The following is a 23,544-nucleotide window of genomic DNA, read 5'->3' as shown; positions in this document are numbered from 1 at the left end:
CTCATAGCTAGCTCTTTGCTGAAAGTCTCCTTCCATTTCCTTCTGCAAGAATCTAGAAGAGCACCTTAAGGTGGCAAGACCTAACATAATTTTTTTCCATCTTCATTAGGAAGAAATTTGAACCCTAGGGTGAAAAAAGCAGAGGTCTTTCTTGAGTACCTTCTCACAGGAAAGCATAAAAAATCTGTGGTAGCATCACTGATACTATCCTAACTTCTCCTTTAACTAATTGGTGACTAGATTTTAAAAACTATGTAGACTGTTAAAAAAACCCATTCGTACCTTTAAAAAAATATTTCTGAAAGAATTGTTTTTGTAGACTAATTTTTGTGAAATTGATTTAGGAGGGTGCAGCTCACTCTAATGTAAGATTATTTTCATGGTTATTTTTCAGGTGATGGTGGCTTTTTTTTTTTTTTTTTTTTTCTGAGAATAAAAGTAAGCATTTAGAAAGAAGAAATAGTGGTAGAGGTTCAAGGCTGGGGCATTTCTCCCAATGACTTTGTGGTGGGTGATGTTGAGATGTGGGTCCTCTCATCATTATTTCTCAGGTATTGTCTTGTTGGTGAAGGAATTGCCACTGCACTATTTGGCTTCAGTGCTAAACATCAGTTTCTTTTGATAGCGATTTATTGCATGGTGGTTTGGTGAGTTCCCGTTTCCTTTACTTTATTGGAGCACATAATTATGTCTGGCTCCGTCAACCTCTCTGGGAGGTAAAACTTTCCCAGTTTCTTAGATTAGAGAGACCTAAATAAGAGATTGTGTCATGCATTTGAGTTGAAATACAGACTTTTTCTAGATAAGATGACGTGCAGGATGGATCTGCGTCATTCTCCCATGTTCCTCAAAGCCTCAGCTGAACTTCAACTCACTTTTATATCTGGCCCAAACAGGACCCTGAAAGGACTATGAGGAAGAAAATGACTACAAACTGTAGTACGGCTTTACGAAAAAGAGCTTTTGGTATTGAATGTAAGCTGAGACATGGAGAACACCAGAAGATGTTCCTAGCCAAGGGCTCAGAAATGTGTCTGTAGCAGGCTGGCTGCATGAGGGAGATGAGAGGCTCTGAGCTGGTTTCACTGGCAGCAAGGTGTCAGCACACCTCTGTCACGTCTTTAACCCATTCCTTTAACACGACTGTGAACTGCGTGGCTTCTTTGGACAGTGCAAGTCAACAGCACTTGTGCCTGGCTCGAGTGAGGAGCGAGTGAGCCAGAGAGGGGTTGACAGGCCCTTGGTCCCCTGCGGGCTTGGACCCACCAAAGGGGCCAGGGGATGTGCACCCGAGGTGCACGCTGACTTCAGATACCGGGAATTTAGGGGAAAGGGACCCTCCAGATGCAGCCAGGGGCTCAGGGATGCCTCGGCTGACGGGGCCGCCTTGCAAGGGCGCACAAACCTGAGCGGGGCAAGGGTGAGGAGGGGGCGGGAGGCGGCGGAGGCAGGACTGCCCGTGCGGCGCTCGCCCCGGGCGGCGCGGAGGCGCAGGGCTCCGCTGCGCGGGGCGGAGCAGCGCCGACCGCCATCCCCAGGCGACCTGCCCGGCGGCGGGGGCCGGGGCACCGGGGGCAGGGGCGGGCCCGACCCGACCCGGCCCGGGCCGGCGGGGGCCGGTCTGTGCTCGGGGAAGCGAGGCGGGGAGGGGGCGGCGGTGATGTGTGCGGCGGCGGCGGCGGGCGGGAGGCAGGAGGAGGAGGGCGGCAGGGGCGCGCCGCCCGGGGCTGATTGGCCGCCCCGTTTATAAGAAGTGCCCGGCGGGAGCGGCGAGGTTGTTTGCCGGCGCTGGGGAGCTCGGCGGAGCCGCGTGTGGAGCCGTCGGAGCGGAGCGGAGCTGCGATGCGTCGCGCCAGCCGAGACTACACCAAGTACTTGCGCGGCTCCGAGGAGCTGGGCAGCGGCGCCGCCCACGAGAGCGCCCCGGCCCCGCCGCCGCCCCCGCCGCCCGCGCACCCGCACCCGCCGCCCGCATCCCGCTCCCTCCTCGCCGCCCTCGTCCTCCTGGGGCTGGGGCAGGTGGTCTGCAGCGTCGCCCTCTTCCTCTACTTCCGAGCGCAGGTAAGCGGGGACTGGCGCGGGCGCTTCCCGCTCTGGCAAGCGCGGCCGCCTCGCACCCTGCGGAAGAGCGGAAGGCCCTCGTGGAGGTGCGATCGAGGCGACTAATTAAAGAAAAAACAAAACAAAAAGTTTTAGAACACGCTTATCTGCCTCTGAAGTTGACCCAGTTCTGAGAGGAGTCGGGCCAATGGGCTGCCTGTGCCCTACCCAACTTGTGCTGTCCCCTGATCGCTGGGGCCGCTCAGTACGGAGCGGTTCCAGGTAGCGCTCCGGGCATCGGGTGCGTTTTGGGATGCAGGGCTTCGCGGCGAGGTTGGACGGGAGGGGTTCCCTGACTCGGGAAACAAGTTAGTCATGAGACTTCGCCTGAAGTCTTTCACGGCTTTGGTTTCTAATGATCGGCCTTCAGTTTTCCACTGGGGAGAAGTGTTACAATGGCTATTAGAAAAAGGTTCTTCGCTCAGAAGGGTGATTGGAAGCAGGTTTCCCAGTGAAGTGATCACAGCACCAAACCTGACAGAGTTCTAGAAGTGTTTGGACAATACTCTGAGGCACATGGCGTGATTTTTGGAGATGGTGCTGTGCGAGGTCAAGAGATGGATTCGATGATCCTTGATGGTCCCTTCCAGCTCAATATAATGTCTGATTCTGTGACATGGCTGAGGTCTTTGGGTGCCATGAATGCTTGACGAGCAGGTGAAAGTGGCTTTAAGGACAGAAAAGGTCATCATACAGCACTCGTGATGGTTTGTCACTCAGGCTGCGCAGGGGCACTGCAGAGGAGCGGGGTCTGTGAGCTCGTGGGCATCGGCCAAAGATGCCCGTCGCAGCTCGGGAGGGTTTTTTTGGGATCCTGGGGATTTCTGGGCGAGAGCCGCCCCTCACCTGCCAGGCCTCAAGTGTGCCGGCTGGCTGAGAAGAGGCGGCGGTGCGTGCCAGGGGAGCGCGGGGAGGTGTCGCTGCGGGGGCAGATAAGGCGAGGAGCGGTTGGGCTTTCGGAGAGAAGAGGAGCCCGCTTCTTGGAAACGGCTCGGCTGCCTGGATTCCCTCGCTGCTGCATCTCTTACCCTGCGAGGCTGAGCCCTCTCGGAGGAAGTGGGGAGCTGCCAGCTACTTGGTTCTCAGGGCTAGGTGTTAGGTTTCTTCTTGGCTTTATTGTCGGATGCTAGCTAGTTCTGTTAATGTGGGTCTGACTGCCGTCATGGAAGTGGTACTTCTGTTGTGTGTACTTTTCTTTTGAAGTCGGCAGAGACTGGAAACCTGTTTCTTTTGGTTTACTTTCTAGGTAGAGGCTCTTGATCTTGAGGTAGCAGGCTGGATTTCTTAACAAAGTGCACTCTGAAAACAGGTGTTGCACAAGCGTATACCCACTTAAATGAATGACTGCCAAATATACGGTAGTGCTGCTGCTAATTTGTTATGCAGACTATTTCGTATTTTCTTACCGACAACGGCTTTGTGCTTTCCATTTTTCCAAAAATAAAATGTAACGGCAATACAGCACTTAGTTAATCATAACTTGTATCTTTCAGAAGAGTGACATCTGATTTCTGGCACTCATTGTAAAGTAGCTTAAAGCTACTTGTTTGCTTGACAGTGAAGTAAATGAATGCTTGCTTCAGCTTGTGACAGGGGAATGTTTTTCACTCCAGATGTTCATGAACCTGAAAAGACATTCTTGTCAAAACATAGCTCAGAGATGTGCAGCTATACATTTATTAGGGGGCTCAAGAGCCGTTGCAATCAAAACAACTAATCAAAGTATAGAGATTTATATATTATTAGAGACTCTTTCTGATAGATACGTGCCAGGGTTTCACATGTGCCTAACAAGGGGTAAGAACAACCGTAATGGCTATTTTCCTTTTTCTTCTTTGATTTTAAAAAAAGGCATGGTTCAGGTGTAATTCTGGATTTGACAGCTTAATTCTCTTGCTAATTTCTTGTTCCAGTAGACTTGGAGTAGTGCTATTGAATGGAGTCTTTTGTAAATCTGAATTTCCAAAACATCTGGAAGAGGTGTTTATAACTCTGTGTAGCCTTGACTGAAGTCATTGCCTAAAAGAATTTTAATGAAGAAAATGTAATCAATGGAAAATAGAATAATAAGTATACTCTTGAACTACGTGCGTAATTCGCTATAAGAAGATATGATAATTCAAATTTGTTCACCACTTCTAATTGTGAAATAAGATAGATGGAAAAACGTAGTAGGTCCTGCAGCAGTTAATTCTTATTTCACACCCTTAGAGATGTATTTGATTTAAATGGGTCATGATCAGACCTCTTTCTTTTAAAAAGGTTTCTGTGAAATTTGATTTTATTAAGCTACTTCAGTTTGGCCTTTTCAGTGTAAATTTCAGCTATCTAAGTTTGTACTTAAATACCAGAACATAATTATTTTTAATTAATTTTGTTAAAATTATGAAGTGTTAGTAGTAGAAGCTGTGCATGAAAAGATTTTAATTGCTTGCTTGGTAAATTAAGCAAATGTGAATCAGAAAGATTTGACTGTATAGGCTGATATTAAGAAATTATATCTTAGAAGCTCTTTAAAACCTTATCTGAGAGTCTGAGTAAACTCTGACTCAGTTTTACCACTCACATTTTGTCTGTATTCGCATAAAATCATTTGGGCTGGATCATGACACACTATGAGCTGAGACAATAGTTGAGGTTTTGGTTTTTCCTTAATTTTGTTTATTTTGTGGCTTGAGCATTTTGAATTTCACAAGACACATAACTAAGACTGACACTAGGTTTTCACGGGTAAACACATGTTTGTGGCGAAGAAATAATTCAGTGCCATGCAAGTGAGACAATGAGCTAGTATGTTGAAAAAGAAAGAAAAAAGTGCAACAAATTTGAATTTTACCCATATTCTCATAATAGTGTACTGAAATGTAGAGACACTAGCATGTTTTATCCTTGCTTTTTTGGTCCATCCTGAATCCAAGAAATTAAACAATAAAAAAATGTATTGGTCTTAAGCATTTATTTTGCTTATACTTTGGGGAATATTTCTCATTATCTGTAAAAATGCCATAAAAATTTAGTTAAGATACTAACAACAGCTGGAGGTCATCCCTTGATAGAGACTCATGCACAGCACAAGGTGAGAGAAGTATTTTCTTTAGCTTTGACTGATAAATGCTGAGGTATAGTCTACAAAAGCTTAGCTTTTAAGCTTTTCTTTCTGGCCCATTTCCTTAGTGCACTTAGATCTCAAAAGATTAGGAATCTGGTCTAACACTGACTGAGCTGGAGGGCAGTGGAGCAGATTGAAAGTGCTCAGATTGAAATGTGGTGGCTGGGTGTCTGATGACCACAGCTTAAGCTAAGACCACAGCTTTAGACCTCCAAGAGTGTGCACTTTTCCCATTAAAAAGAAGTCTGTACAAATCTTAAGTATTCTACCAGACTGAAGAGTTCACACTTGGATAAATGGTGACCTGGAAACCCGTTTTTTTTATTGTCATTTCATGCTTATGTGGAATTCTGATTTTTCTTGTGGTGTGCTTTCAAACGATTACCTTTCAGACTTCATCTGAAGTTTTGTGAGCATTGTGGCTAACAGGAAAAACAGCTTGCTGGGGGTCATTAGAATCTTTCAGAAGCCTGGAAGAACCCCTTCTTGTTGCTTAAGGAAGGTCATGGAGTGCAAAGTGATATTTGATAGTCTGGAAAGTGGTTTGTTTAAAAATAAGTACAAGTATAGATGTTAAACATTTATTGTAATGAGTATTTAATGCAATATTGTATCAGTGCATAATTGCCACAAAATTTTATAGTAAAGGAGGGTGGAATGTATTGTCTTTTCAAACCAAACTGAGTCTTTTTTACATCAGAAAATTGGTTTTTAATTCTGTAAGTTCATTTAGTCTCACCCTTGATGCTGGAGTTCATTTTGGCTGCCCTGAAATGGGTGAATAGAGTCCAGAAGCACAACTAGAATGATGAGAGATGCTGAAAACCAGGGGACACTGAACAGTCTGATCTGATTTCAAGGTCAGGCAAAATGGATATTAAGCTTATAACTCTAGGTTATTTAAGTTACTTCACACTTTATAAAGCTTTCTCCTTTATTTTTGTTTGCATCTTGATGTTTCTTCCAGATATTAAATCTTTAGGACTTTTTGCTGAAGGTGCCCTGCCCTGCAAGTTAGCAAGCTGCTTCTGGTATTTCATCATAATTTTCTTGTTCTTTAGAATTTCTTCTCAAAACACGTTTGGAAGTTTTTCTGTGCATCACTACTTCCCCACAGTTTTGATCTCAGTGCTTGGTAGTGCTTGTTTACAGCCATGGCAGTTCAGTGCTTGTGTTTTGTGAAGATGTAAGATGCAGGTTTTCTGAGAATGCCTTTTCAGGCAAGTGAGCTGATTTTCGCAGTTAAATGTAGTGAAGATTATTCTTGAAGATGTTCTTCGAAAAAGGTGAGGGCAACCAAAGGTGGGTTAGCTAGTCCCAAAATCAGTTTCCACTCATCATGCAGTAACTCTGGAGACTTGCAGGTTTTGTCAGGGTGGGCTGCACAGCTCCAAGTTGCTGAAACCATCAGCTGCAGTGTTTCCATTAAGCCTTCAAGCTTTTACCTGTCGGTACAGAAATGCTAGTTTTCTGTCTTAAGCCTTGATCAGATAAACTGTAATCTGAGCAAGTGATTCTGTGCAATCTGCTGTTACTGCTGTGGTGCAGTGTTGTGTGACACATTTGAATGATTGCTGATAGCAGTGATTCTGTGCTGCCATGATTTGTCATGCTGCACACTCAGGCCTTTACAAATTTCATGATCTTTATGTTGTAAGACCTAGTTTTGTTGCCTGCCATTCAGAAGATGTGTTTTAATAAATCCACAGCTGGGATAGTAGTCTCTGTCTAGTAGAATTGCTGATAAAAATTGGTAGTTATTGGCAGTTATTTCCTGTAGCTTTCTGTGTTCTATATTCTGTGATTGGTGTAGAGAGGAGAAGACTCAGGCATCCAGATCCTGTTAGAGACATCAGTTCTGTCAGGTCTCTGACAATCCCAGCCTGAGAGGTTACATTGCAAATAATGGGTCCTGTTTTGGGTCCCTTAGTACCAGAAGTGTATCAACAAACTGGAAGGTGTCCAGCACCATGACAGGTAGGAATCAAAATGTATAGAAGATTAGAGAACTGGATTCTTTGACCAAGAACAGACTAAGGTAAGGGAAGCTAATCCCTGTTTTTAGCTATCCAAAGACAGTCAGGCTCTTCAGTAGGGTGCAGCAAAAACAAGAGGCACAGTCACAGATTGCAACAAGGGGAGCTGTAGCTGGATATAAAAACCAAGGGTTTTTTACACACTAGAAGTAGTGAAGTCTTAGGACAGTTTGCCCAGGGAAGCTGAAAGTCTTCATTAATGGACATTCCCCAGAGCTTGTCTCAAAAAGATCCTAACCCACCTGACCTAAGTTACAAGTTGGCCCTGGTTCATCAGGGGGCTGGACTAGAGATGTCCAAAGGTATCTTCCAACCCAAGTCATTCTGCATTAACTGCCTTTTAGCAGCTGTTAGTAAACATTTTGTGCTTCCTTTTTTTTCCTTTATTATTATTTTAGTTTACAGATGATTCTCTGAGTTCTGAATACAAGTTAAACATAGTGTGAGAGATGCCCTAAGAGTACAGGTTTACAGTCAGTTAAAGCTAATGCTGCCTTCCTGATATTTCATTCTTATGCCTATCCCTATACTAACTAACTATCATCCAGTCCTGATACTTGGAGTGATTTGGTTTTGGGGAACTAATCTTAAAGGAAGTTAGGCCAGCAAAAATTCCTCCCTTGTTGCTGATTTAGAAGAGGAGACTGAAATCCAGGAATTAAATTCTGTGGTGAAGGGGGTGAGAGCAGAGAAGTACTGGTTTAGATCTCCTTATGCAGTTAATGAGGCTGTGCTGCTCTAGCTGACTTCAGAAGGCATTAATGTATGGTTTTGGTACTTAATTCATAGAGCTGCAATGGCTATACACAGATTTTCTTTGGGATTCAGCTGTGTCAGGTCATTACAGGAAGATGTTACTGCCCCCAAGTCGTTCTGTAACTCATCACTTTGCTTTAACCCCTTTGCTTAAAGCTGTGGCATCTTGTCTTCTTAAGGTGAGCCTTCTATGACTTGTTTAATTCCAAATCTGCAGGGATGACTGAGACAGCTAAATCAGGCTACGGGATCTGACACTGGTCTGAATGAATCGGGCAAAGAGCTTTCCTTCTGGAGACTTGAGCAGGGGAATGATGATGGAGTGGGAAGCGTTTGGCACTGCTGTCTAAGCAACAAATGTCTCTCTGCTGTGTGTTACTATTGGCTGGCTACCTGGGTGGTGAAGACTAATTCAGCTCTGTAATCCTAACCTTATGCTTTTAGGTTAACTAATTTATTTTTGGGGGGGTTAGGGAGTTGAATTTATGTTCCTGTGAACAAATGTTATATTTGATTCACTCTGGCTGTTTTGTATTGTGAAAAACTTCCTTTTGATGTGCTGTTTTGTTCAGCTCTGTGTTAAAGGAGCCTGAGCACTAATCACTGTCCATAATGTCTTGGTATCCCTGCATTTGTAATTACAGTAAACTTTTGTAATTCTCAAATAAAAGTGTTTCTTCCAACTAAAGAAAGATAGAACTAAATGTTCTTTAATAGGCCAGCTGCTACAGTTAGAGAACCTAGACAAGAGTTTGTGTGCATAAACCCTTCTTTAAGCCTGAAAAAAAGAATAAATGCAAGTTGAGAACAATTTCTGAGAGTCCCAGGCTGTCTCCAAAAGATAGGTCAGTGTAAAAGATTTGAAGTATGTTAAAAAAAAAAAAAAGGGTGAAATGGTTTAAATAGGTTTTGTGCAATAAAATTCTGTCAAGCTACAATCCTAGTCCTTGGATTACCTTCCAATTTATCTAAGTGATAGGATTCAGGATTTAAAAATATACTTGATTCAGTCACAAAGACAGATGGCTAAAAATGTCTTCCAGATACTCTAAACTTACCATTCCTTGTCTAATAATGCAGAGGTGTCTTGTGCTGCAGTTTAATCATCTTTGGGTCTCTGACTTTTGCTGTCTTGGTATCAGCAATGTCTCTTGCCGCTGTTGTGGCTTAATCCCAGCTGGCAACCAAGTCTCAGACAGCTGCTCACTCCCTGATGGGATTATGGAGAGAATTGGAAGAGTAAAAGTGAGAACTTGTGGTTTGAGATAAAGAAAGTTTAAAAGGTAAAGAAAAAGCTGCACACGCAGATGAAGCAGATTATGAAGGCAGGTGTTCGGCCATCCCTAGGGACAGCAGGGCACCACCACACATAAAGTGACTTGGGAGGACAAATGCCATCTTTCCAAATGTCTCCCCTTTCTTCCTTCTTCCCCCAGCTTCATATGATGAGCATGATCCCATAGGGTCTGGGGTATCCCTTAGGCCAGTTCTGGTCAACTGTTGGTTGTGTCCCCTCCCAGCTCCTTGTGCACCCCCAGCCCTCTCTGGTGGAGTGGGGTGAGAGGCAGAAAGGGCCCTGACTCAGTGCCAGCCCTGCTCAGCTATAACAAACACATCCCTGAGTTACCAACACTCTTTTGGCCACAAATACAAAACACAGTCCCATATCAGCCACTGTAAAGAAAATAAACTCGGTCCACAATAAGTACATCCAAACAACAGTTTCAGTGATAGCTGACTGACAGCTTCAGTGATGTATTTCAGTGATAAAATGGTTTCGGAGATAACTTCTGTTTCTCCTCTTGAAAATGATGTGCTGTGCACACACATACATACTTTCCCCAAGTTTCTGTACTTGACATTCATGTGTCATCTTACAAAAAATAGCTTTTGAGGTAGGATAATTGTGTATGTTTCCTGCTAAAATAACTGTGATATTGCCCTGAGTGGTTGAAATACAGAATTCAAAATTACTGATTTTTCCGTAAGAATGGGATTTAACTTTTGAAAGTCACATATCTAGTCTAAGATAATGAAATAGCCAGTACCAGAAAATAATTCATTCTCCTATCTCACATGTTTGTTTGGTGAAATAAACCTGATGTTGGGAACTTTTTCTCTCGATACTGTTTATAATGAGAATTTAGATGAGAAATTTAGCCAGAGGCCAAGCTTTTAGATGGTTGAAAAGTGTCTCTAACACTTAGAACTGTGGTTGTACTTATGTTTTTGTTTCAGATGGACCCTACTAGAATTTCAAAAGAACATGCACACTGTGTCAGAACACTTTTTGGACACCAAGAAAGTACAGATTTGCATGATGCCTCCTTTGAAAGTCAAGAAGCCAAGTTAATGCCAGAATCCTGTAGAAGTGTGAAACAGGCTCTCCAAAGGGCTGTGCAGAGGGTAAGTGGCACGGACAATGTGTTTGTTTATTTCATGGTCCTGCTGAAAGGAAAACAATCTTTCTTAAATCTGTATTCAGAGGTAAGTTCTATAAATTGTTTCAGATGTTTGAATAACACCTGAAGTTTTATCCAGGATCGTATTTTATTTGCTGATGAATTTGGTAGTGGCTAACCAATTCTGTATTCAAACACTTTTTTTTTTTTTTTTTTTTAAAGAAAAGAAGATTTGAAGTTGTACTAAGAAAACTGATTGAAATTAGGTGATTAGCTATTCTGACATTTAGATGGGCCTGAACAGTAGTTATTTTTACTACTATGTTTTGGATGCTCATAAGGAGTGTCAGTTTCACATTCTCTACAAAAGAATCTTCCAGACAAGATTCTCTTAAGTCAAGATCATCAACAAGCAAAATATTGCCTGAAGGAAAAGGAGATAGTATTTGCTCTTGTTTCTTACTCTGAAGTCCAGTGTAAGTTTCTTACTCTGAAGTCCAAAGTGAGCGTCAGTTCCTGCTTTGGTTTTGCTCACTTTGCCCGTTCTGTGCAGCCCATTCCCACACTGGCACAAGACCTACTTTGCCAGGGCATGATGACTGGGTGGTCTTTGCCGAGGAGCCGAGAATGAGGCTTGTTCCCAAACACAAATGACAAAAGAAGTCAGCCCTAATGAAGAAACCTAGGCAAACTGGAAATATGCCACAATCCCCTTTTACTGCAGTTACTGCCTTTGATCTTTCTGTGTTCATGATAGTGTTTAGTGCTAATTATGGGCTGTGTAACAGATGGATGTCTGCTATGGTATTTGGTTTTCCTGGCTTATCAGGCCCATTACAACTTTACTGCCTCACATCTGCATAGGACTGGCAGGTTTTTTTCTCATTAAGGGTACTACATTAGATTTGAGCTGAACTCACATATGCTTTAGCATGAACTGTACTTGAGTTAAATTTACAGCATTTGTGCTAATGTGATGTTTGCTTTTAACAAAGAACTCTTGAGTGATGGATCTTTTTGTGAACAAAACACAGAGAGACATGAGTCCATGTCTTATCCCTTTTGCTAGCCACCTCCTTCAAGAGCTTAAGGGGGAAACAAAGGGTTACATCTGTAGGATTAGTTCTTTCCTCCTGCATTTTATAGAGCCTGTCACGCTGCACCTACATATGTGCTGTGTGCTGGGCTGCTCATTCACTCATGACAGAGTAGGGAGCTTGTTACAGTAAGTCAGTGGGGGGCCCTGTGTTCTAGTCATTTGCTGCTGGTTACTCAACAAAGGCACTGGCTTTAGCTGAGGCTTTATATCCTGCCAGTCTGGATGGAGGTTAGATGCTGCAATGTCCGTGGCCAGGATAAGTAGTGAGTAGGGATAACTTTTTTGGCTGATGACCATTAGTTTGAGAACAATAAAATTTCCCTTGCCAGAGTAATTAGACTCTGAATTTCCTTTGAATGCAATGGAGTTTATTAAGCAGCTGCACCAGTGGTCTGGATGCTTTGTCATCTTGTATCAGTGAGAGAGAAAAAAATAGATAGGAAAGTGGTGACCTGAGGCTTTTTACATCTTTTCGGTACATCAGAGAAGTGAAAGTAACAGTGTCAAGGCAGAATTATACTTTATCATCAGCTGTAAATTCTGCCTTTCAGTCACCCTGCAAAAATGAAGAGCGGAGATGCAGCTGTAACTGTTACTTGCAGTTGTGCCGCTCCTTTGTGTGTGCATCCAGCTAAAGTGACTTAAAGGAGGTTTCCCATTGAATGTGCTTTTTCACTTTCCTTAAGGAGAATCTAAAGAATCTAACTTATGTGTGTTTTAAGAACCAGTGTCATTATTTCAACTGGCAGCATGCTAAGTGACTAAAATGGAACACTTAAAAATACCTTTTTTTTATTATTTTTCATTATATTGTCTTTTGCAAATCGAGCTGTTCAGGAAATGAAAATAGACAAATTTCTTTTGCTCAGGTTTATGGTCACAGCTTCTAGCTTCCTGTGCCAGTTCTCATCGGTTTTCTTTGCACACCTGGAGACAGAGTGCTTAAATGTAAAGCAGGGATTGATGTTGAAAATGAAAGTGCTCGTATGAAAACCAGTGTAGTAGGGCTGCAAGGTCCAGTCTAGAAATGCTTGTCCCCTGAAAAAATAGTAAAGTTAATTTCTTTAAATCAGAATCTAGTGATTGATTCCTTAACATATTTCGTGATAAAAATTCTGCTTAAGGAGCAGCCTACTAAGTAGAGAGCATATTTTCAATATTGCATATAAACTTTCAAGCAGACAAATAATATACTTTCCTAGCCAGTCTGTTTGCTTAATTTTTTTCCATGTAACCCTAAAAAGCTTTTGGCAGTCCAGATGCTCTAACCACAGTCCTTACGAAGTCTGTTATGAGCCTGAAGTAGAAAGGACTGCAAACATATCTTGGGTCAATCCATAAGTAACTTTGCTTGGCAGTGCTCCCAGCTTCTAGCTGCTTGTGGAGTTCAGGCCTAAGCTGTTCTCACACATGCTAACAGAGTGCTTTGCTAGACCTCCAGGGCAGCATTTATAAAGAGATCTATATACTTAGCAGACATTTAAAGAGCGCATAGTTAGGGACCAAGTAAAGGTTTCACAAGTGATTGCTGTAAGTTGCTAAAATTTTACCTACAATTTTGTAGCTTTCCATCCTACAATCTTACATGCCTATTTTTTTCCTGCAAGCAGTAGACTACTCATTTGGATAGAGGTTTTATTGCTGGTCTCTAAGCCACAGTCTGGTGAATATAGGTTCACGTACTTTCTGTTTCACTTCCTTCCTGATTAACATTCTTCAAATTGCTGAATTTCCGGCAAGAGAATCAGATACTTCTTCCTGGTATCAGCTGTACTTAAAGCACTTAGTAATAAAATAATCAAGTGCATAAAGAAGCTTTAAGACCACATCTGAAGCAGTAAGTGACTGTCCAGGAGTTCTTTTCTCATTGGTCTCAAAGGGCTGTTAGAGCTGCTCCAAGTAGATCCTGAGATATTTAGATAAAAGCTACAGGAGACTAAAAACCTTTCCCAGATGTCATATCTTCAGGTGTAGCCTTGTCTCTGCATCCTCAGCATTAGACATAACTTCAAGAGCAACAGTTTTCTTTGCAACCTTCTGTGTAGAGAGTAGTTCCCAACTTTTCCAGGCACTTAAAACATGATTTTTAGCTTTAAAATGAGAGTTTTTGGAGCTTCTTAGAGGCCTTTTACCTTTTTTTTTTTTTTTTTTTTTTTTTTTTTTTTTTTTTTTTTTTGGATCGAGGGAAGATATGTTTTTCATTTTTGTGACTAACTCCTTGTCTGTTGTTTAAACAGTGAGTGTATGGAGGAGGTTGGAATGTGGGAAGCAGGCCAGTAGAGTTGACTTGGTGGGCAGTGAGCAAATGACAAAGGTGTACAAGTGCAGCTTGTCATAAGATTAAGAGTGGGGTGATTTTTGTGTACAGTTCTACTAAAAATAACTGAACAGCTTGGTATCACACATGGTCCTGTGGATGGCAGCCTTAAGAGAAGTTGCTGGTAATGTTTTGTCAGCAGTTTTCATGCCATTGTAGCAGTGTCTTAGTCACGGGTTTTCTTGAGCTATTTCTGCCTCCTTAATGAACCTCTACATTGTGAGTAAGTATGAGACACCTAAGAACATTCAGGAGCTTAAAACCACAGCTGATACTTTGGTGATTTGAGAAATCACAACTCTTAATTCCTGGCAGTAAGAATACAAGGGGATTTTATAATCCCATTAAGAGGCTATCTTCAAACATCCACTGAAAAATGTCCTTTAGGGTCAGAAGCAAATACATAGTTAAATGCTTTTCTAAGGTAGGTTGCATATTGCACCTTGTATGAACATCAAGGAAAAAAAAAAAGATCAAGAAGTGTTTAACTTTGTATTCTTTAGGAGAAAACCTACAACTCCTAAGTGTTTTCTAGGGACTAGTTAATGTGTTTCATCTTTGTTTTGGAGGCTGGGGCAACATAACAGAAAGAATAACAAACTTTCATGAGGCTGGTCAGAATCAAGTAAAGAACTTGACACTGGTCCGGAGCTTAGAGAACTGCTGGAGGATTTTGTTTTCTGGCCACAGTCTAGCCACTTCTGATCTAGTGATAAGCTCACAGAAGAGTCAATGAAACCCTGGCTCAAACCCCCAGCCTTGGTGTTACTCGTGCCGTGATCTAATCAGCTGAGCTAATCGTGGACTCCAGACAAGTCGAGATCTGGACCCATGTCTTCCTGAGTAACTGTCCTGCTTACTGAGTGGTGAAGCTGCAGATGAACAGCACCACCACCAGTTAGGAGGGCAGCTCAGACTGATCTCACCAGGACCAGGGTCATTCTGTGTGGAAGATGAGCTGAGTCAGGCTGCTGGGTCTCAGACGGTGAGGTATTCAGCTGCTTAAGCCAGAGCATCTTTGGAAATGTGCAGAAGCAGAACTGAATGCTCCTAAGAAAAATATAAGTTAAAAATAGAATAGCAGTCGACCACTTCAGGGCTTTCAAGGGCAGAGCAATTGTCAACCATGGGATTTTTGTTTGTTTGTTGTTTTTGTTTTAGTACCAAGTCTAGATAGTAGGAGATTAAAATGTACATGATTCTTTTTGGATCCGCTCAGAAGGCTTTCCAGGCAAGGACATTATCACATCCTCCCAAAGGAAAGGATATAAAACAAAACCTCACATCTGAGAAGTTTCCACTAAGAAGGCAAGAAAACAGCATGTCTCTCCTTCAGGGGAAAAAGCCCTGGGACAGGTGTGCTGCAATAATCTCTGAGAGTGTGGTCCATCTTCCAGGCTCTTCTTGCCTTACGTCCTGTTCTCTTTAGAGGCTTTTGCCATTTTTCACAGTACCTAGTACTTGCATTCTCTTGTCATCTTCCTGTTTCCTACTCAAGTGTGGCTAGTGGCTGATGCTGACATGCAGCTCCTAGAATTGAACTTTATTTTCATGTTCCTAGAACCGACATTGAAGTAGGAAGATCAGAGAAGCAAAGTGAATGTAAATGCGGGAAGCGGATGAGTTTTTCTGCTTTTGAAGTTGTGATTCTTCTGCTTTTCTTCTCTTCTCTACTGCAAAAAGCATCTTCATGATTATCTATGAAATCAGCATATCTCAGCTGAAGTATTATGCTTTGATAGTCATACTACAACTTCCATACTGCTGTGGCTTTTCATTTTGGTTTAACATTTAAACACCTACTGAAAGGGAAAAGTGAGAGTAATAAATGCACCAGCCAAGGCACTACATATTTCACTGCGGTTGCAAAATTACATAAAAGTAGGACTTCAGGTGTTTTCAGAGCAGGATTTCAAATTCTGAAACACCCCAGTGATTGAGAGTACAGTGAGACTTTGCTGATCTAGCCAAATCTGAGATGTATTTCATATACATGGTTGAATCAGGCAAACAGCCTGATGAAACAAAGGACCACAGTTAGGTTTCAAAGAGGACATGACTTGCTATCTTCAGCAAAATGTTTCCTTTTACTAAACATCTTCTTGACAGCTCCATGGTATTCAGAATAACAAACATATTACCCCTGTTTTTTTTAGAAAACAGATGGAGAGCCATGGGGAAAAGGGAGACAGAACTGGGGGTTGAGCTTAATACCGAGACTCAGTCTAGGCTTGTAACAAGAACAGGCTGCTTAGATTTTTGAAGTCTGCTGTTTGTATCTTTTCCCAAGACAAAAAGGATTCTCAAGAGGAGGTATGAACAATTAAAAGCAAAGCTTTTTATGGTACCTTTTTGTGCTGTTCTTAGGTTTGGGTATCATAGTTTTCATTCATGTTAAAATTTATCTGCAGCTTTGAAGAATTACATACTTTGTAGGTCTGGCACCCAGTCCCTTTGGACCAGTGTGGATGATACTTAATCCTTCAGTTCCTGCATATCTTGTTAGAAGTAAGCCTTGATTGTAAAGCTTTGTAGCCTGCCCTGTTGGTGGCCAAGTATGAGGTCTGGAGGTTTTAATTCACCTCATCACTAATGAAATTCAGAGCTTAGCTATCCCTAGTTGTTAGAGTGATTATACACTAGTTACTGTACAGAAATGCCTCTTTCTTTGTCTTTAGACTCCAAGTAATTAAATCAGTTCATAAATTCCATTGTTTGATATGATGCCTTCTTGTCAATCATTGATCCATTATACTTAGAGAAATATTCCAAGTACAGTAAGTAGAAAAAGGTTTTAAATGTGCTGTCACCACTACTTCAGTAAATAATGCAGTGATCATGCATACTATCATTTCTATCCACCTTTATTAGAATTATCAAATTACTAGAAGTAATTTGATTGTGTGTGCCTGTTACTTATATTGTCTTATTTACATGATTCATATCCCAGATATCTGAATGCAGGTGGAACATTGTCCCCAGATACATGCACTGAGTATTGTAAGTGTGCAAACTAAATATTGTTACAAAACCAAGAAAACATCAAAGCAAAATCTCCTTCTCATTTTAGGAAGTCCAGCGTGCTATGGGAAGAATGCCACCAAGACCAGAAAAAGGTAGGTATTCGTTTATGAAAAAGAAATATTTTAGTTACACTAAACTTGTCTTTTTGGGATAATGCAATTCTTTTATCTCTAGCTGCAATGGAGGCACTAGGACTTGAACTGTACAAGAGGAACAAACCTGAGAAGCAGCCATTTGCCCATCTCATTATTGATGATAAGAATATTCCATCTGGTAAGTTCGATTTTTAAGTGCATACCTCCAATACTAATATAAATGTATCAAATAGTGAAGTATATGAAGCTAGTTCAGCAAAACAGCAGCAGACTGGGACTTCAGAAATGGCTTTTGATAGTGAGAATCAATCAGGTGCATTAAAGGATTTCAGAGGCAGCAGAGGTAGTGCTAAACGGAGTTGGCTCCCCTTTGTATCAGTCTGAGTGACCTCCATTTCAAATTGCCACTTTTCATGATCAACCTCTTGAGAGGCATGGCCTGCCCCTTTGTGCTGCCCTCAGGTGAGGAAGGAATTCATCTACGTTGAATGCTTTCCTCTGAAGTTTCCCATTTTCCTTTGGCCTGTAGGGCCCATCAGGAGTTTTTCGCTCCCACTGGACGCCAACCACGAGGATGCACACATACATACAAGCACAGGCATTGCCCGAGCTACTGAGTAGGGGGTAAAGTTGGTTTTGTGGCTTTTATATTTATCTTGCCAGAGCTCTTATTTTCTGCACACAAGTATTCAAGTGGCTTTGGGAATCTCCTTGCTAGTACAATATCAGGGAACAAGACACGAGTCTGCCTTGGAACGCTCTCCAGAGGAAGAGATTCGTTCCTAAAATTTTAAGATAATGTTAGAACAGTTTCAGTTTTGCCCTGGGGCACTGTCAGTTGAGATTTTTTGCTGTACTCTCTATGCTGTATTCTCAACAGTTGGTGTGGTAGAAGTAAACCAGAGGTTTTTTGAAGCTGTTAGGTAGAGGATCTTAAGAAGGAGTGCATTGATCACCACTGTCTTCTTTCTCTAAAGATTTTTACATTTTGCAGGGCTGAACTCATTGTTAATTGAGCTATGCACATTGCTTTTCTGGTTTTATATAACCAAACCAAAGGGGAAATGGTGTGCTAAGACTTGAAATCTGAGATTTTAGCAGCCTGCATAGTAATACCTTGCTCTTGCTCTGTTTAAAGACAAAGCACTTCTGTACAGCTTCTTGCCTGGAGGGATAGGATTCTTTCAAGTGTATTGGCATTGCCACAATCTATAGCAGAGAGTTTAAACAGCTTGTCAGAATGGCAGGCAGGACTTCCACTAGCTTTCTTGTTAGCTCAAATGCCTCCTGAAAGGCTTCTATTTTAGTCATATTTTGGCTTTGACATGCTTTTACAATAGATCAATAGTAGAGGATTCAGTATCAGTAAACTTGCTTTAGCATTTTATCTTTGGATGGTTTCAATTAATTTGCTAGTCGTAGAGACACTTCATTTATCTGCAGAAGTGGAGTGTGTGTCAGTGTCACAGTCTGTGAAATCTACCTCTTACTGTATGGAATTTATTTGCTGCTTACCTGGACGTTTTGCTGTAAACTGTAATTTTACAACTGTGATTTACAGCAGCTGGTAATTTTTACAGTTGTACATTGCTGCATTAGCCTTCAAGGGTGTGGCACAGCACATCTGTGGGTAATGGCCAGGGAGACATTGGGGTTTTTTGTTGCAGATCAGCTCCTTACCAATGGGATGAGCTGCACGTATACTCGCTCCTGATCTGGCTTTTGCCTCTTTTGAAAGAGCATTGCCAGGAGTTAACCCGTGAGCACAGCTTCTGCAGCCCTTGTGGGCATTGCAGCAGTGAGGGGCTGCATCCTTAGGGATACCAGGAACCCTGAACCTGCTGGTTGTGAGGCACTTTAATACCATACTCAGTGACATGAGGCAGTACCCACTTGGCTGGGTAGCATAGATATTAGTGATAGGCATAAAGAAAGAAAATTTGCCTGAGGGGTCACCAGGAGTTTTTCCTCTCCCATCTTGTTTTCTCTGATTGCAAATGGCAGTTGCTATTTTCTTCTCCTGATTCTTTACCCTGCATGTCTGAAATCCATCTAAATATTTTTCTGCCACCCCTGAGTGGACAGATCTGTTCTTAGTATTTTAAGGTTCTTTACTGTCATCATGCTCATCCAGAATAAACAGTGCCAGAAAAAAAAAGTCTTCATCACTGTCAAACAGTATTTTAAGCAGTTTTCTACTGAACACCCTTCATGAACAGGCACTGAGCAGTGTCTGTGAGAGAGCATTTTGCTTTGACCTGGTTCACAATAATGCCGGGCCTCAAGTAGATTTTTGCAGCTGGGGGGATAGTGCAAGGGAGGGGGGAAAATAACCTTTCCCAGATCTTGGTGTCCCCACCCACCGTTTGGCACAGAAGCTGTAGTGGTTTGGCTTGCTGTGTGTATTTTTTAAGTTTGCTGCCTTAGGTTAGAGCTGGATGCTTGCTGTTTGGTTTTTACCAGAGCTCACTATAAATGCTACCTAAGTTTTAAATAAAAACAGTAAATTTTGGTTTATAAACTGATTACAGAACTTAGTCACAGTTTAAAGGGGAAAATCACAAACAGAAATAAATATAAATGTTAAATATATCATTTGGGGTGTGAATTGATACCTTTAGCTGTCTAAGGAAATGCTGTAGTGTTCTCAGCTATTTACAGCTGCAGGTTCGACTTTGCTGCCCTTTGCCTCCAAAAGACTTTTCAGAGCAAACAGTACTTTGGTCCTTTTTTCAGGCTTTATTTGTACCTGAAAGCTACTAGGATGCAAACAAATTATTGAAACAGGGCTCCTTTCTCCTCTGTTCCCCTCATGTCATCTTCCTTCTTGCTAATTAATTTCATTTAACTCATTTGTATTACTTGGTTCAAGCTCACAAAAAAACAAGACATTGTTTTTGTTTACCTTCAGTTTTGAGAAAGAGTGTGCATTATCTTGAATTCTTAAATAATGCTTTTTGCCCTGTCTGGAATTTTGCTCATTATCCCCCAGCCACTTCCTTCTCTGTCAACAGGACTGACTTTGTGCTGTTTTTTTCATGATTCCAAAGTAAATTATTTCACAGAAGATACTGTATTGCAGCACTTTTGACTGCCCCATGGCTTGGGTTATGCGTCAGAGATTCTGATACATAACATTCACGGACAGCAGAGATCTGGCACTTAACATGCTCTGGTTTCCTGCACTTCCTGTGTTTCTGGGCACTGATTGTTTTGATGTCTCCAAATCTGGGTGTGTTATCACAAGAAGTGCTGAGAACCTGCTTGTTCCTTCCATTATAGGTTGCATGGCATAACTCCTAGCAGAGCATCTTTGTGCTGTGCTACTGCCTGTGGCACACCTCTTCTGTAGCTCTGAATTGTGGAGCACACATGATCATGGCATTATAATCTAGCTTGGAAGGGACTTCCAGAAGTTATCTGTACAAATCCTTTGCTCAAAACACAGAGGGTCATCTCCCATCATCTCCTGGCCTGTTCCCCTGAACATCCAAATAATGTAAACAGAATTCATCCAGAGCCCCTCTCTCAATTATGAGTGACAGTGGCATCTATTTGCTCTCTTTTCCCTTCTTCAGCAGAAAACCTTCCCACTAAGGATTTCTTCAAAATTGCAGCTTGACTAGCAACTAAAAAATTGACTTGTCAGGTAAATAAAATCTGCCTAGCAACTACCCAGTGTGTCACTGGGCAATCACAGCATGCCTTTCTGTTCCATCATAGGTGTGCATTCCTGTCCTGTATCTAATGTGCCTCTCCTCCATCCAGGCAGTGATTTCTTGCCTGTCCTCCTCATCTCGACGTTAGCCCAGGCTCCACGGGGCAGTATTTCTCCCTGACTTAATGCTGTGCACACGGAGTTCTACAACTTCTGCAGCTATTCCCAGTGCTTCAGAGGTGCACTCTGGTACCTCTGACTCAGCGTATATTGCAGGTGAATAATTGCAGGCTAAGAGACTTAAGATCTTGGTGTCTGTTCCAGTTAATTGATGGGTTTTTTTGAGGCACTGCAGAGAAGATGGCTTCTTTGTCTGGTTTTGCTTTCATAGTTTCTGCCCTGGCTGCGCTAGACCCATAGAGGAGCAGCTACTTGTGATCTGCCTTTAACAGCACTTTTTGCTTGAGTCTTTGTTGAAGAACACCAGAACGTTTTTGTTGTGGACTGCTGTTAAAGTATTCCTCTCACATGGAGAAGTTTCTTGCCCTTGGCAGTTAGGGAAGACTCATTTCTCTCAAATTTCCCTGTTCCTACTTCCCCTCCCTTTCTGCACAGACCTGGTGGGGTCCTGGACTGTTTCGGTTTGATGTTGGAATAATAAGGTACTGAATATTTCAAGCAGGCATTTAGATGTGGAGGTGTGAAGTCCTCTGGTGAGCCCACGGCTGTGGGAGGGAGCAAGTGGAGCGAATCTTGTGTGCTGAAAATTACTAGTGGTGAGAAGGACAAGTTGGCCACCTCCCATCTGTTGTGTTATGCCCTGGGTATTACCCTGAATAATAGAATGTTAGTGGCTTGTGCCTATCAGGAAGTTTATGTCATAAATACTTGAAGTGCTGCGTAAAGTCTAGGCAACTTAGTGTGTAGTACTAAAGATGCACAGTTGTACTGACTTTTCCCCACTTTTGGTGTTATCAAATGAAAATACATTTACCTTTCTACCACTACAGTCACACGAACATTAAATATGGAAAGTTTCATAAGCTTTCTCTTTTGGGAATTGTCAGTTCAGATTTTTTTTTTCCAGAATTTTAGCTATTCCTTGTCAACATTTTCATGTTTTAACCTATAACAAGTTTTTCAAGTTACTCTCAACTGTTTGTAACTTGAATAAGGTTTTAGGTGGAAAGCAATGTCTATGCAGAGCCTGTTGCATGGTCGCTTCACATAATCAAACTCTAGGCCAAGCAACTGTTTTGTACCACAGTCCAGCAGGCGTTCTGTTGGGAGGGCACAATTAGAAATAATAAGCAAAATATCCGAGTATATGATGAAAAGAGGAAATTTCTTAGGAATTTTTATCATAATTGTTTCATAGTTACTTTAACCTATAGAACTCTAGCTGCTATTGATTTAAAAAACATAGAGATTGCTTTCTAAATGTTGGGATTTATCAAAAGTTTATAATTTTTTTTTTTTTTTAATCTCCAGGAACTCGCAAAGTAAACCTCACATCCTGGCATCATGACAAAGGCCAAGCAAACTTATCAAATATGACATTCAACGATGGAAAACTAATTGTTAATCAAGACGGATTTTACTACATTTATGCCAATATTTGTTTTAGACATCATGAAACTTCAGGAAACTTGACTAAAAGGGGGCTTCAGTTGATGGTGTATGTGATTAAGACAAACCTTAAAATAAGGCGCTTTGATGTGTTGATGAAAGGAGGAAGCACCAAATACTGGTCAGGGAATTCAGAATTTCATTTTTATTCTGTAAATGTAGGGGGGTTTTTTAAGTTAAAATCTGGTGAAATGATAAGTATACAGGTATCAAACCCATTGCTACTGGATTCTTCACAAGAAGCAACTTATTTTGGAGCATTTAAAGTTAGGGATTTAGATTGAATCTTTCTTTAGTGTGCTGAAAAGTTTGAGTTTTCAGTTGTCCAAAAACAACTTGAAGGACTGAAAATCTTCTGCAACCCGAGTACATCTGTATAAGCCATATATCTCTAAAAGACATGGTTATGTCCCATGCAGGCTGGTTTTGACTCCAGCAGGAGTCCTGCAAATATATGGAAGGGCAAAATGACACAGTTCTCCTGATTTAGTGTTAAAGCAGTTTTACTTACTGGCCTCACTAGAGTCATTGTGCCTTTTGCATTGGTGTAGTTGAAATCGAAACAATTACTATTATTGAGCTTCTGTTTCCACGTTCTGCCCTGATTACCCTTACTAGTCTTGGTGCAAACATAGGGCAGGACAGAACTTGGCTCTCAGCTTGCATTTAGGGCTCCATTTTGTTTGTGGTTGAGTGTTCTGACCCTGAGACAAGAAAAGATTATGAAAGTGTGACTAATCCCATTGCATTTGATGTGGCTTTTCACATGTTGAATTGAGGCTGATTTTGCTTTGCTGGATTAGGGTTGGAGAGCTCAGACCATGGCAGAAATGGGTTGGAGAGCAGCTAAACAGTTCAGCTTAACTTTTACCTGATTAAAAGGGCCATTCCAGGGAGAAGGGAGATCATCTGGCCTTGCAGTTCTAAAGAGTTAATTACAGGTCACGTCATTATTCTTGCACAGTTAATTGCGAATATAGATTGCCAAACTATGGTGTGCCTTTAAGTATTACATTGTGCCAGAACCTGCAAAGACATTTTTTAAACAAAAAGTATGTATTTTTGTATTCTGTAATATCTAAAGTTATATTTCAGGTGTAATGTTTTGTGTAAAAAAAAAAAAATGTAAATTATATTGTCCTATAGTATTTGATACAAAATATTTAAAATCTCTTGCTGTTTGTATATTTAATGTTTTAAAACTGTTTTTTATGTACAGACGTGTTAAACTGGTGCACTTTTTAATCCCAATGGGAAAAAATGCAGCTATAAGAGGTTGTTTGCAATTAGCAAATATAATATATATCTTTGTTCTTCTT

The 23,544-nt window shown here is 41.5% G+C and overlaps 1 protein-coding gene across 1 annotated transcript; it reads left to right on the top strand.

Moving 5' to 3' along the window:
• The first annotated feature begins 1,842 nt into the window (after nt 1-1,842).
• Nucleotides 1,843-23,341, top strand: TNFSF11 (TNF superfamily member 11). The gene is made up of 5 exons (XM_040056146.2): nt 1,843-2,061; nt 10,240-10,407; nt 16,890-16,935; nt 17,018-17,116; nt 22,088-23,341. Exons 1-5 carry the CDS (start codon nt 1,843-1,845, stop codon nt 22,507-22,509), a joined length of 954 nt encoding a protein of 317 aa, XP_039912080.1. The 3' UTR covers nt 22,510-23,341.
• Nucleotides 23,342-23,544: the final 203 nt, after the last annotated feature.

The sequence above is a fragment of the Hirundo rustica genome, chromosome 2 (genome assembly GCF_015227805.2).
Source record: "Hirundo rustica isolate bHirRus1 chromosome 2, bHirRus1.pri.v3, whole genome shotgun sequence".
Taxonomy (NCBI): Eukaryota; Metazoa; Chordata; class Aves; order Passeriformes; family Hirundinidae; genus Hirundo; species Hirundo rustica.
Note: the sequence above shows the minus strand (reverse complement) of the source record. Positions and strands in the feature narration are given on the sequence as shown.

Excerpts from the sequence above, each read along its gene's own strand:
- TNFSF11 (XM_040056146.2), top strand. The coding sequence starts at position 1,843 with ATGCGTCGCGCCAGCCGAGACTACACCAAGTACTTGCGCGGCTCCGAG. Across the intron at positions 2,062-10,239 it reads TCCTCTACTTCCGAGCGCAG|ATGGACCCTACTAGAATTTC; the intron begins GTAAGCGGGGAC and ends TTTTTGTTTCAG. Across the intron at positions 16,936-17,017 it reads GCCACCAAGACCAGAAAAAG|CTGCAATGGAGGCACTAGGA; the intron begins GTAGGTATTCGT and ends TTTTATCTCTAG.